Raw genomic sequence first — 20,018 nt, forward strand, 5'->3', positions numbered from 1 at the left:
ATGACGGATTCGTGTTTATTTGTTTTTTCAAGGGTGATCGCATCGAACCAATGGTTCTAGAAGATCAGAAGAGGCTCATTTGAACAGATATTAAAAGTTCTAATGCCCTTTTTGAAGGCCCAAAAAATTATTGGAAGGCAACTAGCCCTTCCCCCAAACCCCTTTTCCCTAAGATATCCGATCAAAATTTTGAGATGGTCATTTTATTCAGCATAGTTGAAGGTCCAATAATTATTCCTTTGAAGATGACTTGATCCCCGTAGTCCAAGGGGAAAGGACTGTAATAAACGCAATTTGACAGTCGTTAAATATAGTATTTGTCAATGGAAAATCTACGGAAATTTTCGGAGGATAAATTTTCTGCGCGGGAGGAGAATCTTTCCCAAGGAGATTTTTCTGTGAGGAGAAAAGTTTCCAGGTGAAATTTTACAGAAGGGGAAGGGGTGGACGGGAGAGGATTTCCTTGAATGTATTGGAAAAAAGGTCATAAATTAAATAAAATCCTATTATAATAAGAAATTATTGTGTATATAAGGGGGCCCTTCCTCAACCTTCGCTCTTTATATTAAAGCTTGACTTTTTTGTCACAGTTCTTTCAGAAAGACTGCTCAAACACATGGGTAATTGATTCTAAAGAACTTTTAAGACTTTAGCGTAAAGTGATAGTTGAGGAAGGGGTTGCCCCCCTCATATACAGAATAATTCCTGTTGGGTTTAAGTTTTATTGTTGCTCCTAACTTCCAGTTGAATTTTTTTTCATTTCATTACAAAAAAAGTATAAAAACGAAATGAAATCTTACAGATTTTAAGTCAAGCTATTCTTTCGCTTAGCACCTGACGGCTTCTGACCTCTATGGCACTATTTTTGATAACCTTAGAGATTGTAAACTAACCTGTCATTAGCATTCATGACTTCCTCCTTCATGATTTATAAACACCTTTAGAATGTTGTAATGAAGCCAACACTAATGGATCTAAATCATAAAAAGTCACAATATCTCTAGTCCCTGACAGGCACTGACAAAATAGTTCTTCCCAAGGCTCAACATAGGATCTATTTTATGAATTATGAACTTATTTCAGAAGGAAGATCCTGATGAATAAGATGAACCGAGAGAAAAATTGTTTCATGATAAGACTATTTCTGAGCCGATAAACAGAGCTCTACTAAAGTCCATGGAAAGAGTTGGATATATGCTTCAAGGGTGTTTCGATTCTGTTAAAGATAAAACCGAACAATATATGACACTTCATAGTTTATGATAATATCAAGCTTTAAAAATCAATTTAATTTAGCTATACATTTAGAAGGGAAACCATAAACAGGATATAATTATACAAAAATAGAGGCAAAATTATAGAGACCTATTGCCAGTCTCCGTCATTTTGGCGCGATGAAATTCCCAAAGGCTCAGTCCTGAATACCAGTTTAGTCCAGCAAGTTCAATGAGAGGGGAAGGAAGATTCCCGGGCTCTGAGCCTTAAAACGACACAGCTTTTTTTGTGCAGAAATTTGCGGTACGGGCTTACTTTCTAATGTATTCTATACGGCATTCAGAATATCAGTTTTATGAAAAAATTATCACTTTTTTTCCGCTGAATAAGAAATACAGTAAAAATATATAAAACATACGATTTATGCCTATAATCCATACAATTTTCGTAATATTACCCAATATGTTTGCAGCTCTGATTTATCCCCTCCCCACCCCATACAAACGAAGCTCCCATTATGGACAAATTTGGACCGTTTTAATGGGTTCACGAAATATATGATAAAGTTAAAATATACAACAAACAAACTATTATGTTTTTGATTACTCAGGCTGCAGGCCAATTAGATAGAGTGAAAATATAGGAGATACAGCCAAAAATACAACCGTAGTAGAGAGCCCAGAGCTTATTAATAGCAGGTCCTTTCAATAAATACCCATAGCCACTTCAATTACTTGCCACCTCCAATCGTACTGTTACAGCCACAAAATAAAATAATCCTTAGGGTGGAACCACGAAGAAATTTGAGTCTGGTACTTAATGTAAGATCTTGATCGCCCGAACTATTATTTTTTCAGTTTCTTTAGCAAACCAGTAAGGGGTAGGCTACTATCCACACAAATGGGATGAAATACACCACTGTTAATGCATCCCATGCAAATCGTAGAATAAAATTATTCGCTTCAAAACTAAAATAACGTATTCAAACGTCTCGCATCGTTTAGATATAAGGCATTTTAAGTTCATCTGTTAGGTTCAGATGGATACACTTTGCATAATATAAACATCTAAAGTAGCCTTAGAGGTAGCAGTCAATTTATTTGAGTCTCTCTAATTTAATATCATTTTGTCATGCAAGGAAGATGCAGTTGGGTATCTTAATATAGCCGAACTGAACCCATAAATAAATGCAGTGATGGCTTATCTTTTTTCACAGTTATTCCTCTTCCAATTTGGGATTATGCCTAACTCCACAGAAAAATAAGCATATTCATTTTATTAAACTTGCATAATATCTTCATCATTTTCCTAATCAGGAGTCTTTCTTTTTTAGAGGACCACAAAGTTTCATAATCGTTAAGCATCGATACACCAATAGTCGCAATTGTGTACGCCTTCCAGTCACGTCCCCCCTCCCACACTCCAAAAAAAACTTTAAAAAACTAGGTTCGCGCATATGGTAAAAATCTGATGACCAAGTAACACATGTTTCGCCCAACTTTAGGCCTAACCTCTGAGCATAAAATATCAACCTGAAAATCCTAGCCTAAGCTTAAAACAACGCAGAGTTTCAACAGATCGCTGTCCTTGATTTCATTTTTTCAATAATATTGGTATAAGATATATTAAAAATAAAACTTACATTATTATTTCTTAGCTCCCACAGCCGAAGGTCCGGAGTCTTCTGGATCTTTTTAGGTCTTCCAACTAATAATAGACTTTTGTGGTCTCTGAAGTCTGCACTGTGATAAGCAAGTGGTAAAAAATCACTGCTACTTGGGTCCTGACTACTATAAGCGTAGAGAACTCTTACCGTTGAATTCTAAAGAAAAAGAATCTATAAGTTGTATGTTCAGTTTAAAAAGTATTAAATGGATAAATCAAGTATCTAAAGGATATATGGTACTGTTCAGGGGCGGATCCAGGATTTTTTTAGGGGGGGGGGGCAAAATAGGTTAATTCGATAAACTTGCGTTAGGAGCAAATTTAATTAGTTCAAATGAACGTTCATTGAGTTAGACTACATTACTATAGAGTATGGTAGGGGGGCGCCCCCTCGCCCCCCTCTGGATCCGCCACTGGTTCTGTTACGCTTAATGGTACACACGAAAGAAGTCAAGTTTGGTTAATGCTAATAAAAGAAATGGGATTAATATATAATAGTTTAGAAACAAATTTGGGCACATTAGGAGGGGTAGGGGTAAGGCATACCATACATTAAATACATAAAATAACCTAACCTAGGTCACTCCCCCCCCCCCTAAACCCCAAAAAGAACAGTTTAAATATTGTAAATTCAATGAGAAACCACGCTCTTCGATATATTTAGATAGCAATTACCCGCTTTAGGGGTCTCCATCACTATATTCATTCGACAGACTATAGCGCTGTGTACCATTAAGCGCAACTGTACCTGGATATATTTCTCAATGTATCCATGTTTCTGCCCTGAAAAATTGAAAGCTACAAAAGGGTGCAGGGGTGGAGGAGAGGAGGTAATAAATGCCATGATTGACTGTGGTAGAAACGTTATACATAAACTATTCAAATATCAAATGGATCATTAAAAATCACTACCTTGAGACTTGACTTCTAAAAGCGCGGGGGATTGGCAGTGCTGCGTTCTAAAAGCAAACAAGACATAAGTTTATCGACTTAAATTTATTTTGTGGATAAATTAAGGAGCAAAAAAAATAAACTAAATCAATATTCAATGTCCCTTTGATTGTCTTTAAAGTAAAGCAGCATAAGCCTTGGAGGGGCTAGGAGAAAAATATACGAAAGTATTCAAAATAATGGTCCATACGGCTGCCGATTAGGTGAAGCAATAGCAGGATTATAGTTATCGTCTTGATTTAAAAAAAAGTAAGTTAATCCTAGTGTTTCAACAATACATGAGGAAATTTCAGGTGATAGCATGATCAGGTAATTTCTTAGAATACTTTCTTTCCTTACATTCAGAATGAAATAAGAAATGTTAAACGGAAAAACATTAATTAAGACAGTTAAAACCTCACAACAAATGATAAACACAGACAGACAAATTATAATAAAATATCCGTGCATTGTTCGCTGTACTCTTTTTTCTGCGACCATGCCTGCTATTCATAGACTGTTAGACTGTCTGCCTAGACCACAGTTTATATAATTATCCAGTATGATCATTTTCTATCTCACCCATTATAAAAACCCGGACCGGGGTACGAGTGCTCCGGAGAACGTTTTTGCAGATATAAACATAAGCGAAGTCAGATCTTTTCACGGGTAGACAAGTGAGGCGCGAAACAATCGGAAATAAGTGGAAACCCGCTATTACGAATAATGCACTTGGTAACCATTTCTCATTGATAGACGCAAACACACTGATCCATAAGTGAAGAAATAAGTGGGAGGAGCTTTTTGATCGCACCGAAAACGAAGACCAGAAATGATCTCCGATAAACTTACTGGATAATTCTATAAACTGTGGCCTAGACTGTTTATAGGCGAATGAACAAATTTGAAGCGCGACTGGTGTCGTCGCTTCATTCGTCATTTCTTTTTTTTTCTAGGTTGTAGAAAAAAAATCGTAGTTTAACAGGTTTCTCTTCATGCTGCTTTGAATTCGTTGAAATGGGGAAAATACGATCCCAACATAAATGAAGCACTCGCACTAAAATTTGTACTACAGCTAGCCTATGTTTAGGCATAGCAACCGATTTCATTTGCTTTAAGCATTTGACTAAACAAAATTTGGTTCTTCTTACTGGCATAAAATTTTTCGCAAAAGAAGCAAATTAGTTTTAAAAAAGACGGTGCTATATGTCTCTCGACCAATAGCATTTCCTTGTCCGTCTAGATGCTTCGCTTAGCATTGATTAACCAAAAGTTTTTGCTAATCAAGTTTTTTTAAAGGTTTTAAAGGTAAAACCAGTTTTTCTCTTTGGATTGGTTTACAGACATGCGTCATAAAAACACGAATGGAATTACAGCACAATTTTTAACACAGGAGCATGGGACAGCAGTCTCTATTTTCCTCATCGTTTTGGTGTTTTCTTGGGGCATTGAATCTTAAGGCCATGGGGGTAAGATTTAAAAAGATTGATACTTATCGGTTAGCTGGAACACACGCGAGAGGTGAAGTTTGGTTAATGCTAATGAAACAAAAAAAAATAGGATGAAAATATAATAGTTTAGAAACAAATTTGGGTTATGTATTTGCACATTCGGGGGTTGGGGGTAAAGCATAGCATATATTAAATACGCAACGTAACCTAGGTAAATTTTTTGCCCCTTCAACCCCAAAAAACTAAAGTTTAAATATTTTTTGCGGAGTGAGCAATACCTCTGTAGGCAGAACAAACCTGTTTTTCATCAGGATTTTTGAGGTTCTATATGCGGTTCTTGTAGCGTGTGTTCCAGCTAACCGATAAGTACCAAATATTTATAAAAAGCTCTTCTTTAAACAATATAAGCAGGAAATGATTTCGAAAACGAATCGAGGGACTATCATACCACTAAAGGGCTTAATTTCCCATGGGTTATGACACAGGGGTTTTTTCGATGGGCTAAGAGTAAAAAAAATAATTAAGGAATCCCAATAATTAAAAAATGCATTTTATTCGATAATTTGAATAATTAGTGCCCAGAGATGCAATAAAATTTAGGATTGGTGGAGGCTCCAGGATCCTCTCTCTAACGAAAATCTGAGTTATGGCTTCGGGTCCCAATAATAACCTAATTACACACATAGTTGGTATTATCCTTTGAGAGCGTCGTCGGAATTCAGGCTGGGTTCCTTGTACGTTAGGATGTACGGTTATTATGGTTTCAACCATTAAAATCCGTATCGAGTTCTTCCATAAGAATTTATGGTTTAATGAGTTGAACTTCCTGTATTCCACATGCCCAATGGCAGGGATGTAGGCTATAATAATTATATTCAAACAATTTTATCAGTTCTGAGGAGAAATATATGAATAATTCAGAAAAAATATTGAAAATTGCATTTTGTTCGTCCCTTTAGGGATTTGTTAAAAGAAAGACAAAACATTAAAGCTTTACATGTGGGTCCCGACCAGGGGCGGATCCAGGATTTTTCTAGGCGGGGGGGGGGAATAGGTTAATCCGATAAACTTGCGGTTAGGAGCAAGTTTATTTAACGCAAACCTGCGTTAATTAAGTAAATTACACTACTTTAGACTACGTTAGGGGGGAGGCGCCCCCTCACCCCCTCTGGATCCGCCACTGGTCCCGGCAAATCGCCAAAATCTAGGCCTGGAAAGATCTTAATGGTATTTGGTTGAAAGAGGTGGCCAGCCGTCTGTCGCAAGGCCATCATAGCCCCGTTTCAGAAGAGAACACAGCAATGGAAAGTAAAAATTAATGCAGATGTTTTTTTTCAAAAGGGAGAAAAGCGTTTAAAGTTTTACAGGTTAGCCAGGCCAGTCCTTTACAGGTAAAATCCAGTCCTGGAATGGTCAGAGTGGTATTTGATTGAAGAAATTGCCCTTTGTTTGCCTTAAATTCATCATAGTAGAGATGCCATCAATGGTCGTTTTCCCTTGTTCTCCCAGCTTGTAACCTACTATAAAATTAGTTACTCTTGCAATATGAAATATCTTTTTGAATATTCGCCAACAACAGCTTATCAAATGGTTCAAAAAATACTTTCAAAAGGATAATACCGATAAACTTTTACATGGTTTCAAGACCTACTTTTTTCCTAAATTCGCGGCACCGGGTACTTTTAAGCATCTGACTTGCCACTAGTCCTTTATATCGGTCCATCATGATTTCAAGCCAATGTTCCAAATGAATATACTTTTTTTTAAGAACAATCTGTTTTTGAGTTGTCTGGCGATAATGCACTGAAGACAAAATTTGGTTGCATCGAACTTGGTGAGTTTTGAACCAGTAAAAGAATAGTAACCGCTCAAAAATTAACTTTAAATAAAAAATGAAGGTTGACACATCAAGTTTTATTCCAAAATTTGAGATGTCATGTAGTGAGCAACACGCCCAACCATCCCCTCAGTGGTGGATCCAGGGGGGCGAGGGAGGCATGCACCCCCACCCTAACGTAGTCTAAAGTAGCGTAATTTACTTAATTAATGCAAGATTGCGTAAATTATACTTGCTCCTAACGCAAGTTTATCGGATAAACCTATTTTGTGCCCCCTAAAATGCTGGATCCGCCCCTGCATCCCCTCCATAATTTTAATAGAACCGATCATTAATTGATGTTTAATAAATTGTTTCAGAATTTAAACTTTGTGTTCAATTTATTTTAAATTATTTTAACCACATTAAAGTGTACTTCAACTGCGTTTCGGACCCATATTGTATACATTTTCACCAAGACCAGCTGCTGCAACCAAGACCATAGCGGTTGCCCGATATCAAAATGGATACTACTGAATTAATTGAAATTAGATATTTTATGTTATACCAAGTAAAATAGTATCATTTTTTCGCTCGAACAAAGAGTCGCTTGAAAAAGGTAAATTTTCCAATTGTTCAAGACGGTCAAAATTTTGAAAAAAATGTGATATAAACCTATCAAGGAACACGCGAAAAAAATCTGATGCATTTAGAGAACTGTAGCCCGAAAATTATTGAAAACCTCTGGGCTATACATTTTAACCACAAAACCGGTTTAAACTCCGCTTTCAATATAGTTGCTAAAGTTTTGGTAGATGTCACCCCGCTTAGCGCAGATGTGGGATTATTTTACAATAAATGTGACACAGTCTTTTGACATCCAGGTATCACCATACAATGTCTATTTCAGAGTATTCTGTTACTGAACGACTCAATCGGAAAAAATACAGTGCAATTTTCTTTTAAATCTGAAATTGGAGGATTATTCCCATAATCCTCTTAGAGATTTGAGTCAAGAAAGTTTCTTTCGCTTTCTGAACATCTGTCCCACCATATTTCCTTTTCAGAAGGGGATTAGCTTGTAACAGACTGTCAGAATGGAGTGACCCGAAGAACCTCATAACGGTGTTCTAATGACATAAACCAACATTGGGATGTCAAAGATAGCTCTTTATCTCTCTCCCTGGAAATTAACAGCTGAACATAACACAAACGGTATTACGCAAGACGTTAATTTTTTTATGATTTAGATCATAACTCAAATTTTAAGATATTTGATTCCAGATTGGAATGTGGATTTAATAAATATTGCCAGCCACTTAAAATTTAATGTCAGTGTAAACATTCATGAAACATTTAAATTTGTTTTCAAAGTTGAGTCTTAAATGTGGAGAATTTCTTTGGAAGAGCAAGAAACCTAAATTAAAAGAGTAATTTTATCAGTGAGGTAGCCAACGTGGGGCCGAGGGGGGTCGTATCTCCCCTGAGTCGTCAACAATTATTCAAAAATCATGCATTTCGCTATGCATTCGTTAATAAGTGCTGTTTTGATGGTTAAACTCTCTCAATAAAACATAATTCGGGCTGTGCCCTTAAATTGCACAACGAAACTGATGACAGGTGAAAAAATACTTTTTTAAACATGATTATTTCGGTTGTTTATACTAAGGACACACCCATACCTCCACAGAGGGCTGCTGTAAATTCCCATAGACCCGCTAGCAACAATACAGAGAATACAGATACGCAGGCTACTTCTGTACACGTAAACAGGAATTTATTTTGGGGAGGTTTTTGCAAAAAAAAAAATCTTATTTCCCATACCAGTTGTACATTTTAGCCTTTTTTCGAATGTTTTGTGAAGGGATTTTTTTTTATCCGGGGCAGTCCATTCTCAAAAATTCGCATATTTGTTTCTTTTTACTATAATGTTGTTATTCTCAAAGTTCATTTGTTTTAATGGTCGATGACAAAGTTTATTTGGTGTTTAAATTATATTTAGTAAGAATTGATTTACAGATCAAGCATTTAGGTTTACCCAGGATTTATTCTGGGGGGGGCACAACTTGTACGGGAAACAAAAGAAATTACAGGGAAAATCATAAAAATACCGAGATTTCGTGGGGGGGGGGAACACGGGCCAGTGACACCATCCTGTGCATATGCCTAATACACAAATTGCTCACGACTTCCTTGTACTTTTTATGGTTAAGCAACTTACCGTTTTACTGGAAATAGCTAATAACTGCCTCCATCTAATTCACAATCTTTATCTCTAATCCTCCTTATTAAGAGACTTGAATTATCTCAAAAGAAAGAGAAAAAAAACATTACTGTTAAATTCTGGAACCTACAAAATTTAATGGAAATTCCAAATTTTAATATTAACCCTATAGAGGCAATTGTTGTAAAAAAAACAACACTGTACTTTGCGAGCTTGGACTGCCATCTTGCTGTAAAAAAATACTGCTTTTGTCAACACCTTTCGATGGGGCTGAAAGATGGCTGTCGATTGATACCTTTAGGGAGCTGCTGTGTGAAATGTGGCCTAAACAGTGAGTCGCCAAACCAAGGGATAAGAAAAACGAATGAAAAGGTAGGCAATTTCTAAGCTAGAAACCGGAAACAAAACGAAAAGGTGGAAGATTCCTTGCATGTCATATGCGTATAAAATATATACCGTTTAGAATTACTGTAGTTGAAATTCACGAAATGTGCAAGAATTTGGATCAGTAGCAAGATAAACTTCCTCCTGTTGTAAAAATACAACATCGGACGATCGTGGCTCAAAATTGTGAAACGAATAACTAAATTTTGTTTTCTTTTTAGATGGGAAAATCTTATGACAGACTATGAAAACGAGCTCAAAATCGCCGAATTGACGCAGAAGAGGCGGTCAAGTATATTTTTGACATTCGAGAAGACATGTTGTCGGACCGACGATGATGAGGACGATGATCCAGACTTCCTGTCTCCAGAAGATCTTATCGGTGATCCTGATGCAGACTTGTTGCCTCTACTGGACAATCTCCACTTCTTCTTGGAACAGAATGACGTGGAGGCTAACACTGAACCCAGTGACGATGACTCGGGGGAAACTCCACCCTCCAGTCAGCAACAGCAACCGGTAACAGCAAGTACTGGAAAAATCAAAGAAGAAATATAAAGTCCAAGAAAAATTCGGCTGGAGAAAAGTAGAGGCAGAAAAAGTTGATCTGTCTTGGAAAGGAGAGCCTCGCCAAGTTCCAGGCATCTTGGAGACTTCACTGAAATACTTCCAAAAATTCTTTGACGATGAACTTCTTGAGCTGACAGTTGAACAAAGTAGCGTCTTTGCACTTCAAACTGAGGGATGCAACCTCTGCCTCACTGCCGAAGAGCTAAAAGTTTTCATGAGCATTATTCTATTATTGGGAGGGATAAAAGTTCCCTATCATCGAATGCACTGGGAAGCAGCCACCAGATACCCTCAAGTTGCCAACAAGATGGGCCGACAAAGGTTTGACAAGATCAAACGTTTTCTTCATTTCAACGACAACAATATAGCTAAGAAACCTGGAGAACATGGATTTGACAAGCCATACAAGATTCGACCCGTCCTGAGTCATATCCGTTCCAAGTTTCTTGAAGTCAGCCCCGAAAAACACCATTCAATTGACGAGCAAATGCTTTCAAGGGGCGAAGCAAATTGAGACAATATCTACCGAAAAAGCCGACGAAGTGGGGAATAAAAGTGTTCACAAGAGCTGGTGTGTCAGGTTTTGTATATGATTTTGAAGTTTACCAAGGGAAGGGCACTCTTGTTGAAGATAACATAGAGCCAGATCTTGGAGTCGGAGGCAACATAGTTTTACGTCTGATGAGTACCTTGCCAGAGAAAATGAACTACTAGATTTACTTTGACAACTGGTTTTCGAGCTTGAAACTAATGAGTTTGCTCAAAATTAAAGGATTCCCTTGTATTGGTACGTTGAACAAAGCGCGACTGAAGGGCTGCTCGCTCCTCACAGATGGTGAAATGAAGAGACGAGAGAGAGGAACGTCAGATTACAGGACTGACGTATATTCCGATGTTATTGCAGCGAAGTGGATGGATAATAGCATAATTTGCTTAGCTTCAACGTATTCTAGAATAACACCTAAGGACACATGTAAGCGCCGGAACGCCAAGGATAAAACCAGGGTTGAAGTTTCAAGGCCTGCCAATTTTCATGAGTACAACCGTCAGATGGGTGACGTATATTTAGCAGACATGCTGGCGGAGATGTGCCAAACTCATCTTCGGACACGAAAATGGTGTATGAGAATCTTCTGGTGGCTTATTGACACAGCAGTCTGTAATAGCTGGCTTCTTTTCAGGTCAGACGTCAAAGCGCTGACTTCAAGGACAGACGAACCGATGATCTTGAGAGCCTTCAGGTCTGAAGTTGCTGCAGGGTTGTATGCCTCGGCGCCTGTGATGCCCCAACCTAAACGTGGTGGACTATCCGCAGATGTCGAAGCAAGTCCCAGCCCCATTCGAAGTCGCAATCGAATCCGACCGGCAATATCTGCTCAAGCCGATGGACTTGATCACTGGCCAAAAAAGACTGAAAAGCAGAGCCACTGCAGAGAGTGCAAATCGGGATATACCACTTTTGAATGCGAAAAATGTGACCTTCCACTGTGCCTTACTGCCAAAAACAATTGTTTTAAAGCCTTCCACACCAAGTGAAAATGCCCCATTTTTATATACTCGAGAGGCTAATGTCGTATTTTTACAACATGGTCTAAAATTGACAATTTTAAATAAATCATGCAAAAAAAAAAATTTTTCGTCAATAGTCTGACCTAGAGATTACATGGGAAGCGTTGGAGATGTTTCCTGGTATTCGTTCCTATAGTGGCCTGTCAAGGGTTAAGAGCCAGAAAGAACTATTAGTTTTCAAGGATATAGCCTACCTATATTTCAAGATCATATTATGCTTTGCGTACTTTTTAGAGATTCGAGTTGGATTACTACAGGGATGTATATAGGGAAATTTTTTCGAGGCTTATGTGCAATAATGAAAACGAATTTTATTTTATAACTTGAGTAAGATATACCCAGAAATTCATGAAATTTTGATATTTCAGGAGGAGTTGGAGCTTCGTTTATCCCCTCACTTGCGCATGTCCCTGATTCATTATATATTGCTAAGGTCCACTTGTCAATTAACTAAACCCCAGGGAGCCTCTAGACACCCCCTTCTCAATTTGATAAAGTTCGATAATAGATGAAAACGAATACCTTTCACATTTCGTCATAACCTTGTGACTTCAAACTCAATTGAACAAATATTCATGTTTGCTTTTGCAGAAAATCTATTTTATTTTGAGCAATTGACTTGACAAGAAACCAGCAGAAATTTCAATTGAAGTATCGTCAATGAAAGATAGGGATCTGATTAATATCAATAAATGTTGGTCTTTGAACAAGGATAGAACGGCGACTGACCTCCTACTGGCACACTAAAAGAAATATGGAAACAATCAATTGGTACAACCAAGGCCTGGATTAAAACCAATCTTTTGCAAATCCCCAGGATTTGCAAAAGATCTTTTGCCTCTCCCCAGGTAGCTCCTGGATTACAAAGAGAGAAGCAAATTGTCTGGGAGCTCGGTTCATTCAAGCGTCCTAGACAATTCAGTCCCAAGATGATAATACACAGATAACATAGTCCCTCTCATGACTGAGTCATTCTTGATGAGAATAGAAGTCCTTGTAAATATTGGATTTTGTTTCCTGCAAGAAACTCCTTTTGAAGAAGAGCCCGTTTTAAAATAAATAAGGGCGCACTACTCGGCAGACTTTGGAAAGGAAGAGATGGGAAAATCGAACAGGAAAAGTCTGTTGATTCGATAAAAAAATGTCCATTGTTACAACAGATTTTTAGTAAGGAAAAAGAAGAGGGCTTTTCGATATAAATTGCAGGATTGTAGTTGCAGACGCTAGAATGACCATTCTTAATATGTAAGCGTATGCAAGGGTTTACAAAAGTTTTTTTTCAAGCGTTGCCAAGAAAATAGCATTTTCACGAAAATAGCAGGTGCTCACCTCCCATCCTTATGAAGACAACCATTCGTTCAACAAAAAGAGGGATTAAAGTATTTGGGATAAATTCGAGAAGCCTTTTCCGGGTCTCATGTTAGCAGAGTTTGTTATATATATTTCAACGAGAGCTCGGTCCAGGGGGGCACTTTCGGGACTAAGGCTAGTCGTGAGAAACGGTTCGTTCCCATGCCGGTCGAACAGCCAATCGCTGTTCGACCCATTACAGGCAATCATTACAGGCAATCTAAGGGTCTTATGTCAATTTTAAATTCCTGGTCAACATGCCTGAGACTTTAGGCAGGCATGCCTTTCCAAAAACTAACACACAAGTATGTGTCCAATAAGAGCCATGCATACTCCCGCCATTTACCTGTGCCCCAGCCATTTAAACATTTGCCTCTCAATTACTTGGACTATCTGTCTTGGCTTTTCTCTGTTTACAATTAGCCATGTCTTGATGCAACCTATGCAATCTACTGCAAAATACTTTATAACTTTAATTCAAAATCATATGCAAGGTATAAGCGTATGCAAGGGTCTAGGATTTTTTTTCAAGCGTTGCCAAGAAAATAGCATTTTCACGAAAATGGCAGTTGTTCACCTCCCATCCTTATGAAGACAACCATTCGTTTAACAAAATGAGGGATTTCTCCATCCAAATCTACTCTGGTCTCAAGGCACTAGTTATGCTAGAGCTCTTCCTCAAGTTAAACAAGAGATGAATGAAAGGAGGATGGAAGCAAATCACAGTTTCTTTGAACAAATCCAGCACAAAAGCACGGGTTCACCTGGATGGATGACTTCAATAGTTCCAATTCAGCTCTCATCCTCGTCTTAATGGCGGGGTTGCCACCCAGTGAGAAAAAAATCACTGGATTTTAGATTTTTTTTGGTTGATTTAGTAACTTTCTTGAATAATCTAGTGATTTATATGCTGATTAAGTGATTTTTTTGTTTAGGCAATATAAAAATCACTAGAAAGTGCTAAATCACTGGGGGTGACAACCCTGCTGAAGGGGCGCCAAGAGACCAGAATTCAAAAGCATAAATTATGTACAACGGTAAAAGAGTCAAGCACATTTCAAAGATTCAAATGCTTGACATCTTTCATCTTCGATATGTCATCAAGTTTTAGCGCCAAAGCAGGTTGAAATCTAGGGTACTAGTTTTAATTAGCAAAGTAATATTGTAATTAGCTGAAGAATCCCATCTGCAGGTTTTGAATTAAGATGATGTCAACTGTACTTCCAAAAGTCCATTGCCGAAAGCAGCTGTTAGCATAAATATGAACTCCAAAAGACACTAAAAATAGTAGCAACGCCGTACTTAATGAAAAATATTTAAGCTTGTTTGGTCAGGTTGGGGGCCAAAAGTCCCCGACAGCCACATATCACCTGAAGCTAATATCTTCGGTATATATACAAAGCCGTATCCAAAGGTGGATTAGGAATTTTTAACCCCCTACCCCGACATTTTTGTCCGACTTAAAAACGTAGCAAAAATGCATATAAACAAATTGTTGATGTGTTTTTCAGTTGTTTAATACCCCCCCCCCCTTCGAAAAAAAATCCTGGATACGACCTTATATGTATGATTCAGATAATCAGCATAAATGCCAACCCTACATTTTTGTTTTTGAAACGCCAAAAATTGAAAGACTTAAAAATCTTCAAGCAAAAAAAAGTCAAACTCAGGATTATATATTCAGGAGAGCGGAAGCATGAGAGGGTGGGGGGGGGCAATTTCAGGAATAAACAAACAGAGGTCAGATTATAAAGAAAATTAGCAATTATTTAACAAAACTGATCATTCAGATTACAGAGGGAGGAACACCGGTTTGAAACCTCACTCCCCCCACACACGTGCGTGAGAAAAAAACAGAGCGCTACTACAGATTTTTAACTTAGTAGGTTTAACAAACTACATTTGAAAACCAAATAAAAAAGCGGATTCTAAAACACAAAAATATCGCAAAAAAGCAAACCACGAAAAACTACTATACAATTAATAACCGTATAAAATCAGGCATTTCAAAATCAGCAAAATAACAAGAGCTGTAGTAATTTTACAAAGACCCAGAATTCAGCACAGATGAAAGTTTAATCAATTTTTATTGCAAAAAAAGTGCAGTACGAAGAAATCTAATTATGTTTTTTAACCAACATAGCGAATCATAGGCGGTAACGGATCCATTTTGCGGAACTCATTTTGAGAGACAGAGTGGCAAGGTATCTAGAGTGAGTGTTCCTAGCATATTTTATGCAAGGTAGTCTGGATCCTTATTCAAAGAAAATCTTAGTTTGTCCGCTGTGTGAATTATGTATACTTTTGGCAAAGTGAAAATTGCTGGTGTGCACTCATTTGATTTCTATGTATCTTACATGGCCTGATTGATCTACGAATATATATAGGGGGACGGGTGAAAAATACATTTTTTAAAAATCTCAATGTGGCAATTTTGTTGTTTTTTTCTTTTTTTTTTCACTGAAAATACAAAAAAAGGTTCTTTCAAAATCTAGGGAACAAATGAACCCAAGTGAGCCACTCCTAGGATTGGTTGGGGCCTGAGGAGAAATCTATTAGTCCCCCTCCCGGCTCAAATATAAGCCAAAAAGTCAAATTAAAGTAAACAATTCGATCAAAGTGGTCAACCCGCCAGCCGCGATACCCACGAGCTATGGCACCCGGGTCAGCTTGCCCCGATTATCTCCCTCCTTTGAAAGGCTCTTCTCCCAACCACCTCCTCACTCAACTGATGCCCCCTGAAGACACATCGTTTTATCTTATCTTTTACATGAGAACAAGTTCCCAAATAAAAGGTGAGTCACCCAGTGGGAGTTCGAGCCGATACAGAGGTCCCAGGGACCCCCTGGGACCTCTGTATCGGGACCTAGGACCCCCTGGGACCTAGACAATGAAAAGGGTGGTCTAAACTTCATGGTTTTCAAAAGGATAGAATGGGTTTTGTTTCAAGGCAAATTGGACATTTCCCTATAGGTTTCAACCTGGGGTGAGCTACAAACTCGATGCGAAGGGTTCAAATCGATCAAGTAGTTGATGCTTGTCACAGGTCTTTTTATTGTAAATTGAATGAGGAATTTTTTTAACACCTGAAGCAGTAGGAAATAAAAGGCATTCGAAGTATTTCTTTCTTCTACAATTTAACAAGCAATGTGCTCTTTGAAAGGCTATGTAGAAATTAAGAAAAACGGTTTTAAATTTTTATACAAGTAAAAGTGATATTAAAACTTAAAAAAGCAAAATCATAATGAATGGGAGGAAGGGGGTCTTTTCACCCACCTCAGCTCAACACTCGTACCGTTAAGGTTGCACGCGTATTACACAGGGCAAAACATTTGTGGTGTTTTCGCTGAAGATAAAAATGCTTCAATTTTTGGAAAATTGGAGTGCCATACCCCTTTAAATACGCGTATGAGGAAAAATTGAGAAATACCACGGGTACTGGCGCATTATACGGGCACCACGAAAGAAGTCAAGTTTGGTTAATGCTAATGAAATAAAATAAAATAGGATGAATATATAATAGTTTAGAAACAAACCTGGGCTATATATTTGCACATTAGGGGTGTGTGTAAAGCATAGCATATATTAAACACGTAACCTAACCTAACCTAGATACCTCCCCCTCCCCATCTAACTCCAAAAAACAATCGTTTAAATACTGTAACTCATTCAGAAACCACGGCTTTGCATTTATCTTTTTATCTATCATTATCTATCATTTATCTATAGCGGTCTCTTGCAAATAGCCCGTTTGACGGGTTTCGTGACTGGTTTACTTGATAGAGTATATAGCGGTGCCCGCATAACGCACCAGTACCATACCGCGTATGGAGAAGAAACTTTTTCCAAACAAATAACTTAAGAACAAGCTAAATGAGCTTAGCTGTTGAGTCAATAAACATGGTGAATGAGTCTTTTTTCTCCATTTATTGATATGCAGTCACTCAAATCTCTACAGTTTGGGAAATCGATAAAAATACTTGGGAAACGAGGGTAGATCACGACACCAATACCAAAATTTCACCCAATGCGTGATAGACCTTTCAATATCCTGATTTAGAAGACACCGTTCAGCTTGAAGTCGTCCCTCGACCTCATAACATAAGACGCCTTTTCGTTCAAACAGGAACCTGAGGAAATAATGCTAGGCATTTCCTGTTGACTCAAAAAGCGTGTAATTAAATGGTGACGATCTAATCTGCTAAGACGTCAGACATCAGGATCCTGAGCTTTTTCAATCAGAGAATTGTGTTTAGTTGAAAACTATTTTGGAAAGGAGGGTCGGCCGGAGGTACAAGCTTGTCTCAGATGTGCACCCAGAATCCTATACAAATTTGTGTAACTATACCGTTTACTTACAGATTTGTGTTTTTTGTGTCTTAATCCTTTTCTCTCTTTTTATTAGTCAGTCACTAAGTCTACATTGTAGAGGTGAGATGCCCAAAGTTGGGCGGATGCCCCAAAGTAGTGCATGACAATATTTCGGTGGGACATAAGTAGAACATGAAATTTCCCAAATATGTTAGCCGTTAAACATAAGTTTCTTCTTCCCTTTTGCTTAAATAACCAAAACAAAAACTGACCAGGCATTAATAAATGAAGAGACTTCAAATGGCATAATTAGTACTTAATATAAAACTTATCTGTAACAGCCAGGACACACAAGAATCTTACTAACAGTCAGTTTTTGACGATTTCATGATCAAAATACATTACCAAATAAACAACTCGAGGGTGGCCGACTTGTAGAAATCATGTACACCCTGTGGCGCTTGCCTTGCGGGGCCGAAACGAGCCAAGTGTGGTGAAACTGAGCCTGGCGATGCCGGAACTGTTCCTCCCGTGACAAAACTGTGCCGCGCGTTTCGGAACTTTGTGGCACACGTAGTGCTCCGATATGTACACCAGGGACGGAAAGGGGGAAACCCTTCGATATTTTTTTTTATCGTTCAAATCCTAAGTTACATTAGATTTTTGAATGATTAAAAATGAAACGTTGCAGCAGGACGTGACGATTTTCAGAAATACCAAAGTGAGGTACAACACGGCTGAACCATAGACATTGATTTACAATCCTAATTTACACTAACATATTATATAAGAAACAGGCTTACAGTTATTTTGTAGTCTTGTGGATCACATGTATTTAAGGCTCTTCTGAATCGGATCACAGTATGAGTTGCATTCTCCCATCCTGATAACAACTCCAGATCTTGAGATACATCCAGTAGGGCTTGATCAATCCCAGAACTATGACGGTCCTATAATAAATGCCAAATAAAAATTCTGTAAGTATTATCTCAGAGCAACAGAGAGACTACGCGCAAAAAATCTCGTGGTTCAGGAGGTTCCGTTCTTCTTATTGGCCTAGATTTTCCCAGGGCAACCAATCAATCGGAGTTTTCACCTTTTTTTTATTAACCTACCTAATATTTTACACAGGAGGTTTTAAAACTAATGAGATTTTTAAAATATGTTTTCATTCTGAATCAAAATGTTGATTGTGGGAAGTCTTTTATTTTCCTTGCGGTACTCCATCGATTTTCAAGGACTTCGCTTTAAAGTTCTAAGTTCCATTGAAGCATAATTTACAAAAAAAGAACCAAGAGTAATGCTAAAAAAATACAAGCGCAAATACTCACAATATTGACGTGAAAATCAAACTAGAATAATGGGACAAATTCTATTAAGACTAACCCGTCTCTAAAACTAGACTGTTATTTACTTTTAATCAAAATGATTGCTTGTAAATATTCCCAGGAAAGTCAAAACCGCCATCCAGGAAGCTTGGAATTCTGGAACAATTTCAGAAGTTTCAAGTTTCATTCAAATGTAAACAGAGCTGTACGGAAATATGTTCCTGTTCTCAGAGACTAAAACTTGTTCAGTGTTGAAGATCCGTCATGTCAGTATGGCTTCTTGTAATAATAATCCACCTCAGAGTTATGTGTCCGAGATGATGCTATCAACGAGGAGTCGAACTCAAAATTCTAGATGCAGACGAAGGAGAATGACCGGTATGTAGTTTTTACTGCTGACGGAAAGAATCTTAGTTTCTCTTACTAAAGAGCGAACTACAGCCCATAGTAACCGAAAGTTTAAAAGCGTTTTTTGAAAAAATCATGGACAGAATTTGTTCCCAACCTGATTTGGGAGAGATTGTTTTCATTTATGTTTTGATTTTCAGTCGCTCCATTGCTTTAGTTTCTACAAGACGGATCCTTTTGTATTTTTATTATCTTTTTATATTCCTTTTTGTTTCATGTGTACTTTGAAAGAAAAGTTTTTCTTTTGTTTTGTTTAGCAAAGAAAGATGGCTTGATGGAGGTTTGTTGAAATATCTGCTTATTCGCTGGCTAGAAATTATTCTCGTCGTTCTGTTGTTTTGTTTCTTGTTCTTTTTATGTTTCCTTAGCCTTTCTTTCGTTCGGTTGTTAGCACCAATAGCGTACAACGGGGGGGGGGAGGGTACAAGATTGTCCAGAACAGGGACGTATGCAGGGTGAGATTGGGATCCGTCCCCTCATCAAAATCCAAATTTGTCCAAACTTCTTGGGGCTTCCTTACCTCCTCCCCCTAAAATTTTTTCTGCATACGTGTTTCTTAGGGTTTGACCCTGGAGCCACCACCGCTCCCGATATTTTAAAATTTCCCACAATTTTGGACACTTTGTCAACTCAAATTATTAAATTAAATTAGTGTTTTTGGTACTTATTTAGAATCCGTTAAACACACGAGAAAGACCGCATCAAAATCTCAAAGATAGTATACGAAAAACAGGTTTTAGCTGCCTAGTGATGTATTGCTTACTCCGTGAAAAATGTTTAAACTTTAGATTTTTGGG

The 20,018-nt window shown here is 37.8% G+C and overlaps 1 protein-coding gene across 1 annotated transcript in view; it reads right to left on the reverse strand.

Annotated features, from left to right (window-relative positions):
• The window catches only part of LOC148953840 (MOXD1 homolog 2-like), a 147,056-nt gene that overhangs the window by 99,871 nt on the left and 27,167 nt on the right, over positions 1–20,018 (reverse strand). Inside the window, exons 3-4 of the mRNA XM_089085666.1 lie at positions 18,289–18,435; positions 2,858–3,037 (exon numbers count right to left, since the gene is read on the reverse strand). Coding sequence (XP_088941792.1) covers positions 2,858–3,037; positions 18,289–18,435 — 327 coding nt within the window. The remainder of the gene's footprint in view (positions 1–2,857; positions 3,038–18,288; positions 18,436–20,018) is intronic.

The sequence above is a fragment of the Artemia sp. Qi Xiang Cuo genome, chromosome 3, assembly GCF_049724085.1.
Source record: "Artemia sp. Qi Xiang Cuo chromosome 3, ASM4972408v1, whole genome shotgun sequence".
Classification (NCBI taxonomy): Eukaryota; Metazoa; Arthropoda; class Branchiopoda; order Anostraca; family Artemiidae; genus Artemia; species Artemia sp. Qi Xiang Cuo.